This window comes from Ascaphus truei, chromosome 3 (assembly GCF_040206685.1).
Source record: "Ascaphus truei isolate aAscTru1 chromosome 3, aAscTru1.hap1, whole genome shotgun sequence".
Taxonomy (NCBI): Eukaryota; Metazoa; Chordata; class Amphibia; order Anura; family Ascaphidae; genus Ascaphus; species Ascaphus truei.
In genome coordinates, this window is record NC_134485.1 from 314,507,879 (window position 1) to 314,517,367 (window position 9,489).

General features: G+C 37.1%; 1 protein-coding gene across 4 annotated transcripts in view; it reads left to right on the forward strand.

The window, feature by feature from the left end:
* Positions 1 to 7,591, forward strand: part of TNFSF11 (TNF superfamily member 11) — a 45,100-nt gene extending 37,509 nt beyond the window's left edge. For all 4 annotated transcript variants that reach the window (XM_075591081.1, XM_075591084.1, XM_075591082.1 and 1 more), the window contains 3 exons: positions 1,558 to 1,603; positions 1,730 to 1,816; positions 3,873 to 7,591. In XM_075591081.1, coding sequence (XP_075447196.1) covers positions 1,558 to 1,603; positions 1,730 to 1,816; positions 3,873 to 4,303 — 564 coding nt within the window. In that variant the 3' untranslated portion in view covers positions 4,304 to 7,591. The remainder of the gene's footprint in view (positions 1 to 1,557; positions 1,604 to 1,729; positions 1,817 to 3,872) is intronic.
* Positions 7,592 to 9,489: the final 1,898 nt, after the last annotated feature.

Sequence of the window (9,489 nt, forward strand, 5' to 3'; positions counted from 1 at the left end):
CTTGAGTGCTGATTGACAGACTTCTTACTGACCTATGTTATCACTACATAAAATTTGTTATTGGAGCAATGAACCCAAAGAGCATCTCACTCCTACCCCCACTGATATTTAATATGGATGCCGCTTGAGGCAGGGCCTAAATGTATGTTCTACAAGACTGATTAACTTCTTGCCGTTGGGTGTGCCTAGTTTTACAAAATATATGCGCTATTAATATATTATACTTGACTACTTTCTTTATGCCACGCAGAATTGTGTAAAGCAATTTTTTTTTTTTTTTTTGCAGTTGAGATGGGTTTGTCACGATTTCCAATGCTGCTATACTGTTGATGCACTTCTTTACAAATACTGTAGTACTTTTAGGGCCTTACTCATGGAGCTACGAAAACTGCATTTGGCTTGAATGGCCATTTTCCACTGATCGTACTGTGATTGGCCACTTCAGAACGTCATGCGAAAAGAAGGTCTTAGATGTTGTGGTAGCATTAAGGGTGGGGAACAAGATCTATGTAGATTGTGTATGTGGGATATTGAATGAAGGATTTATATTGGTTCATATAGACTTTCAGTTTAATCCCTTGACTGCCCCATAACGTAGCCGTCATGGGGTCTCTACTCTCCCCGAGGCCCCATGACACAGTGGCTACACTGTTGGCTTTCAGTAGATTTTCTAAGGGAGATCTTGTTCTGCGTTCTAAGGGAGATCTTGTTCTGCGCTCCTTAACACTATCTAGCACACAGAGGAGTCTTGTCATCCGTGACAACGCAATCACTCGAGGACTGGTCACATGATTGCGATGTGCCGGAGGGGCGGTCGCACTCTTGCTGTGGCCCCTGCGGCAGTCAAAGGGTTAAACATGGGGGGAGGTTGGGGGTGGTAGTATTTGGACTGGCACTACTGTAATGAGAGGATAATGTAATGTAATCACTGATAGTATTTATAATATACAGGGTGCGAAAAAGTCTGTTTTTGTGCAGGTTTTGTTTAAATTCTTGCTTTCACATTGCTATCATCCAAAACTCCAATGTACTCAGCACTCCAAAAGGTTAAATGACTTCTCAATCACTATTGCAAAATAGCGTTGGATTGATTTTAATGTATATTGGTATCCGTTGGATATTGTGATTATTGGATATTTTTTAACGACTTGATACCGGTCAACTCCAATCTGTGTAATTTGTTTTAATTAAAAAAAAAATCCCCAAACTCTGTAGAGACGAGACATGAATAATTTAGAGGCAATTCACAGTTGTGTTCCAGCTCGAGTTGAACACCTATAACTTGTCTTGTTGTCCAGGCTGCTTCAGCATTATACAGTATATCTGTATCATTTATCAAATACCACGGCAAAGCAAATATTCCTTTGATTTGGTTTAGCAAAGGGTCATTTTGATACAGTATTCAGCCCTATAATTATAGCAATTAGATGATCTGCATTACTGCAGGTCTACAACTGATGTACAATTAAAACATTGAAACAACCTGTTTTAAAAATGACCGATTTTTAGGTTGGTGTGAACTAATCTATTCCCCCCCCCTTCTGTGTCAACTCTTAGGCAGTACAAGAAGTCATTGCTGATAAACAGCTCCATACAGGGGATGGTAAGTTGAGTATAAATTAGAATATAGATATTCAAGTCTCTCTCTCTCTCTCTCTCTTTTTTTTTTTTTTTTTTTTTTTTTTTTTTTTTTTTTTTTTACAATAAAATCATGTTTTGTTGTATGCAGCTGTAATGGAGGCTTCCCACGCGCGAAAGAAGAGCAAACAGGAGACACGGTCAATTGCACATCTTACCATTTCTAATCATACCTGGGGTAAGTTAAACTTAAGCAAAGGGATTTTATTCCTAAGGGCTGATGTAGCTTGGTGGTAAGAACACTAACTTTGGTATGGGTGAATCCCATTGTCTGCTCTACATGTGACGTTGGGCAAATATCTCCCTCTGTCTAGTGCACCAGAATTAGATTGTAAGCTCTTCGGTGCATGGAGGCATTGTGCCTTTGATGTATATCTATATCTCCTTACAAATGTAGATTGTAGTACCTTTAGTGTACACTTATGGAAGACGCCTATAAGGTTTCAGAAGCTGTGTACATTAACTTCATCATTAGGGAAAAAAAATGTTGGTCCACTAAAAGGCATCCCAACTTGCATCAAATCTACTTTTCTCCAGCACCATTCTGGCTGCTAGAACTTTGAACTTACAAATGTAAACTTCAGAAGAACCAGACTGTATTCCCACAAACTTGATCTTCCCACTAGTTTTAATGTACCCTCCCAAAATCTGGAGTTTATTTATTTTGTCAGTTTTAACATTTGCAGCTGACCACCCAGAGATGGGGTCTATGAGTGCACAAATTGCCACTTTGAGATTCACGGCTAAAATTGTTACATGATTTTAACCAAACCATAAGATGTATTGCCAACAACCCATGGGTTCTTGTATTTTACTTTAAATATGTAATTTTTGCATACTTGATTCCAGTTTCCTTCCTAAATAAATATTGACCAGGCAACCACTTGCCTAATCTATGCTAAAGTATTTCTCATAATGGTTTGTTCATTATTTTAAAAAGTTGGGTTTTTGTTTTTTACGTTAACTCTTTGAACCAATAGCAATGTACAGACCTATTTTTAGATCAACCTCTTTTTTTTTTTTTTTTTTTTTTAACACCGGCTTCTTTGAGTAGCTTCTGTAACTTAAACAGAAAATGTAGCATCTTGTTTTATTCAATCTGATGCTTGCCTATATTATTATTATTATTATTAATATTAATAATACATTATAATGCCACAATATATTACACAACGCAGTACATTGTGAGGGTTGGAGCAAGAACAAGTCTTAAAATATAACTACCTATTGTTTAATTAGGTTTTGAGATCTCTGCTCCGAGAAGCTTACAATGTAAAAGGCACGGGATATTGATGGCACCAATGATAGGTGGAGATATAAGAAAAAGGACTATATTGCGGTGCATTGCAAAAAAAAAAAGTATGGGGCCAGACTGCAGGATGTGGTAAAAAAATAACAAATACCACGAGGTAAAAAGTAGAAGGCAAAAATCCTATTAACGCGTTTTGCATCGATAATGGCATTTTGTGAAAGAATAATAGTCAACATGAAAACAGCTGCTAAATGGTGCACTCCACCAGAAGTCCATTCTCGTCCCTACAGTGTATGGTATAGGTAAAAAGAAGCATGCCACCTCCAGTGAGGAGCAGTAACGGCAGATAAACACTAATACAAAACAACAATAATACAAAACTTGGTTTGTTACCCCTTTATGGAATCATTCAATATAAAAAAAAAAGTTGTCTTCTATCAGACTCCCATCAATCCAACTCGAAAAACTACTGCTACTCTTCTTGACCCCTTGTACAGTATAGTAAAGAAGAAACGTCAGAGTAATTACTATCTGGTTATAAAATCTCGTTGTGAGTTTTGGGGCTCTCTTTTTGTTAATATTTTTCCCTCTTTTTAATATTTGACAGATTTCTAATTAACCAGGGCTGATGCCCATAAATAAGATGGCATGATTTATTTAGACATGTATAAAGGGTTTTATATTACGTTGGGCATTCTTTATAATTTATTTTTAACTCCCCTTTTTAATGTTTGTCTACAGCACGTAAGGACTCTTTACCAACTTGGTTAGTACCATCTCAATAAATGGAAAATGCCTTGAAGGACCGCTTTGATTTTAAGCTGTAACAGTCAATACCATTATTGACCAGTCATTAACTAGTCCCTAACCGTAGAGGTTGTGTGGGTTCTTTTATTCTTCTTTGTTTAGATTGAATAAGATGTTATAAAGTCTATTTTTTAAAGAATTTACCTTGTTTACTAATTTTCTTCTAACTTTTAAGGTCCACAATCTAAAGTAAACCTCGCATTTTGGAATTACAAAGAAGGTTGGGCAAACATATTAAACATGAGCTACAATGACGGAAAACTGAAAGTCTTACAAGATGGATTCTACTACGTGTATGCAAATATCTGCTTCAGACATCATGAAAATTCTGGAAATGTTTTCCTACACAAGAGTCTTCAGCTCATGATGTACATCTGTAAATCAAATCCAAAGAGGACACAAAATGAAACTCTAATGAAAGGAGGAAGCACAAAGTATTGGTCGAATAATTCAGTCTACCACTTCTATTCCGTTTATCAAGGAGGTGTCTTTAAGTTGCTGGCTGGTGAGGAAATATTGATCAAAGTGTCTTACCCTGCACTACTGGACCCGGCTCAAGAAGCAACCTATTTTGGGGCTTTTAAGATTCTTGATCAAGAGTTGTAATTGCCTTTGTTTTCAATTATTATTTCAGCTCATACATCAGCAAAGGGACATGAAAGACAATGTAATGTTATGCACCCTTCTGCACTGCTTATATTAAGCAGGATTTTCGCTGTAACTGTTACTGCCACTTGCTAAATCTCTTCCTTAGGCCAAATTTATATTTCTTGACATTCCTCTTGCAAAATGTAAGGGTATATTTTACTATAAATAGTGTTAATTCATGTGCCTTGAAGATCATGGCTTTAATAAGGTTACTTTTATATAATGCTGACCATATACGCTGTACTGTGTGTAGATGGTAAAACAAACACAATGGCCTAGATTCATCCCAGGATGTTAAATCCGTAATATTTGACTTTGTGAAAAATGGAACACCAGATGTTGGCAGAGTTAACACCGTAATTACTAAAAAATTATATCCATGCGTTAATTACCTAAATTGTACATGGTGGTTTGGCGGCGTTGCAAGAGATCCGTGATGGACATTATTCCAATTTCCTGAATACTGATAAAACCCCACATGCAAAAAAACCTACAAGATCACCATAGGGTAAGGTAATAAAAATGATACAGCTCAACCCCGTTACAATGTGAATCCGCTTACAACACGATGCAAGCGTGGCTCCCTATTTTCGTATTTATGAATACTTTAACACAATTATTGGTATCTTAAATACTTTATTGTACAATGCAAACAATTCTAAAATATTTCTAACGCGATCAGCTTATAACGCGATGTGATTCTTTGGACCCCAAGCACAGCGTTCTAAGGGGGTTGAGCTGTATGAATATGCTAAACCCTTTGTCAAGGCCTGGAAACCCATTTGGTATCAAAGAAATGCCTTCTTATGACAAGCTGGTCACCTGGGCTACTAAGAGGTTAATATTAAAACATGGTGTTAAATGTGTATATAATGTATTATCATCCATTTCAGCTTGGTTTGTCTAAATTATCTGTTTTTATACATTGGCAAAATACGCCAAGCAGGGTTAGGTGATGCAAATCAGTAATATTTACTTTTTTGCAGTAGCACGATATCACCAGGTACAGTATTGGCGTATTAGTGCATAGCATGTGAATAAGTAATTTGTTGTGACTGGCTCATTTTGCATATGCTGCATTACAAATATCGTCTATATATCGCAGCTGTAATGCTGGCCATATGGCCGTAGTGAATGAGTAGATAAATAAAATTGGGTCTCAACAGTGACCCCAATTTTTTTTCTTCTACCTATCGCCTTTAGTGAATCTAGATCAATTTGCCCCATAGAGCTTACAATAAAATTGTTTTTGTTTTTTTTTCAATCTAAACACAGACTTTCACCAGGTCACACAGGGTACAGAATAGAGATCTTCCAAGTAATCAAGCTAGTGTCTTATATCTCCAGCAACATTTTGTTTTTTAACTGAAGTTTCGAACAACTTTTGTATTCCTCAGAAGTTCAGGTATTGGCAGGTTCATTGGCAGAAGGGAACTGGATTATATGATCACATTGAGATGCCTTTTCTATCCTCTATCGTTCAATTTGCTTCATTCATGCTGGCATGATGATAATCACATGAGCTATTGTCTTGAGGTCTAAGTATAGAACTACTGTAAAATGTAATGACGCACAGCACAATTATTTTATTTTTTTGTATAACCTGTGTTTATGCCAAATATAAAACTAGTTGGTGTCTTATATATATGATGCAGGTCACTTGTGAAATGGAGTTTCATGTCAGATGTGGCAGAGAATTTTGACTCCTACAAAGTAGGGAAAATAGGGCTCAGACATGGTCATGTTCTTACATTTTGTACACCTTTTTCCTATTATTTTTTATTTTTATGTATGGTGTGCATCATGTTCATACACGTGTATTAAGAATTGTTTGCGTCGTCTTGCATTTGCTATTTACACCAAGAAAATTTGGACAATTTTGACACATGGCGCACAAATGTGATGCATACTTGAAATGTAACTGTACATATCATACATATGTGCGCCACAGACAACATTCATTCTCTGCTTCGAACTTAGCCCCTAGCGTAATTATTATTTTTTTCTTCAGGAAAAACATACTTGCCGCACAGTGCATCAAAATTGGTGGTCAACATTATGGCATCTAGAACCATGAATGACTCCTGATTTTTTTTTATATGACTAAATTGCTTTCAGCCACACTTTTTGTTACGTGGGCCCCAAACTTTTGTACATCTGGAAATTGCTTCCCCGAATCTCTAAGGCAGATAGATACAAGTGTAGACATGTACTTTAACAAATTGTTGCTTAGAGACACATTGAGCCCAATTATCTAAATTGCAGTAAAAACATGGACAAGCTGTAAGCTGCAGCGACTATAAAATAAGCATGGGCCAGATTTACTAATGGGTGCTAATTTATTTCCCATTGAAAACTTCAATAAACATTTGTAACTGCATACAATCTACAAGGTTTCTTCAACATAGTAGTTTCATCTACAGCAATTACAATTCATTCAAATAACGAGCGTTTTTGGGGTTATTTACTAAACAATAGTATCACCATTGTGGTATTTTGACCTCCATGTTTATACCTGGATTGAGGTTGATGTTGTGGCTATTTTAGCACTTTAAATGCCAAGTCTCTTTATTAGGAACCATGTTAGAAAATAATGTTTCATTTTAAATAATGCACACAGTAATCTTTGCCTTTCCCATATCGGTTTTGAAAGAACATTTATGTATATCTGATGCAACAAAATATTCTGTACCCAGGAATGTGTTTTTATTCCAATAGCTTCTATTAAGAATTAATATAATTTGTGTTCAATAAATGTATAATACATTTTGGAAAAAAAAAAGTTTTAATACGGACTATTTGGGTATGGTTTCTTGGCAACATTTTTAACAATGTATGCTAAAGGACTTAAAAGTCACTTCTATAATTACAGCGACATAATTAGATACATTTATGTAATATTGAATATAAATTGTTTACTTATGTAAATACTGCTCTCTGAAATGCTATAGTTGGCCATTACTACATCAGTTTTACAAAATTATCACAATTTAGTACACCTGGCCCTCTTGTTTTTTTTTAATGTTCATTGTACAGTATGAACATCTGAAAACGATGATTGTGTTAAACAGTGTAAGTAATTCTATCCTTTCAAAACAAAAATATCAATTTTCTATTCTTAAATGTATATTCTGTTTTTCCCCCCTCTCCCATGTACAGATATTTAACTTGTGCACTTTGTAAATAACATTTGAGTACTTGCAGCTACACACATTGTTTACTATTAAATTTAATATATTTCGTTAATGTTTTTCTACTTCCTTGCAGTACTAACATTATCAATGTAATCCGTTTCCTTGGACAGGCAAATCATACCTGTTTCCCACTTTCTCTCTGGCTCATGAGGGCTGCATGATTAGATTGTGCAAAACAAAACAGATACAAAAATATAGATCAACACTTGATCAGGAACTGTTGTATAGACAGATTTGTTATAACAAAGGTGAGGTAATGAGCATAAAAACACGTCAACGCATTTTGGTTACTATGGACATAGGTAAACAAAAAATTAAAAAATACATTAACTTGTCTGATTTAAAAAAAAATTTTTTTATACATGGTGTCAATCACTTAACCAATTTACCATGCCACTCCTATTAGCTTACTCTGGTCCTAGGAGGTACTACCCTTTAAGTGTTGACTCAGTCTAGATTGTTTATTTTGCTGTCTTCAAACATCTTTTTGGTATCTTTGTCCCATGGTCCACTTCTGAAATACAGGCATACCCCGCATTAACGTACGCAATGGGACCGGAGCATGTATGTAAAGCGAAAATGTACTTAAATGAAGCACTACCTTTTCCCACTTATCGATGCATGTACTGTACTGCAATCGTCATATATGTGCATAACTGATGTAAATAACGCATTTGTAACAGGCTCTATAGTCTCCCCGCTTGCGCACAGCTTCGGTGCAGGTAGGGAGCCGGTATTGCTGTTCAGGACGTGATGACAGGCGCATGCGTGAGCTGCCGTTTGCCTATTGGGCGATATGTCCTTACTCGCGAGTGTACTTAAAGTGAGTGTCCTTAAAGCGAGGTATGCCTGTATGGAAAAGTGAGGAACAGAGTTTGGTATTAAAATGTTTGCCACAAATTACTGTAGAAACCGACCAGGCACAAAAATCTGAACATCACCCGTAGGGATACTCAGCATAAGCCTTTGCTGCAGGAATAAAGCTGAATACTAATTGGTTGGATAAGTCTTGTTGTTGTGTGGCCAAGAGAATCTGATCATGCTTATGTCCACACGTTTACCTACTATTCAAGAAGTCCTTGCCAACCAAGAACAGCGCAAACCTCCAACCCCTCCTCCTTTTGTGACACCTCTCCCTAGGATGGGTCCTAAAATTATTAATTTGTTTGTATTTTAAAGCTGAAAATATGATCCAAGACACAGCTCCACTGTGGTCAAGTGTCCTTGAACGTCTCCTACAAACCCTGCAATAAATGCCTCAGTTAGTGGCGAACAGCAGTCAAAATGTAAGCAAGCTGCTGTAATACTGGACATTGACGCTAAACAGGTTATTAGGACGCATCCATAGGGCGACATTGTGCATGCCGCGCACAAAAGGCTGTGAGTCAATGGGGATAACCATAGAGCGTGCACGAGAGCGACCGGCGCTGCTGATTTTTCGTGAAACAATCTTTTGATTTTGTTGTGCGACGGCCTGGAAATGTGCGTGGTTCAGCAAATGAGGGTGAACCGCTCACATGACATTCAGTCACGCCCCCCATGTCGTCTCCTCCACAGGCCACTGATCGCCTCTGCAGCAGGATCATGCGATGCCATGCACTCCTTGGCACTCGCACTATATCCGAGGCCATAAACTGAGATCATGCAGATTGGGGCACATGCATGGGAAAGCCTACCGAGTTAATGATCAACACTCTTAAAACGGCGGGTTCAACAAGTTACTCGTACTAATTAAAAAGTTCTACATGCTAAAGCCTCCCAGCTGCAAAATAAGTGCAAAAGCAGAACCATATTTATCAAAGAAAAGATTCCTACCCAGCATTGAGGGCAATGCAATTTGAGTTCCTCTTTGATGCAATTGTATTGCACAGGGTTTACCCCAGTTTAACAGCTGGGAGACTTTAATAAATAAGGGCATTCAGCAGTGTGCTATGCATTAAGGTGCAAGAG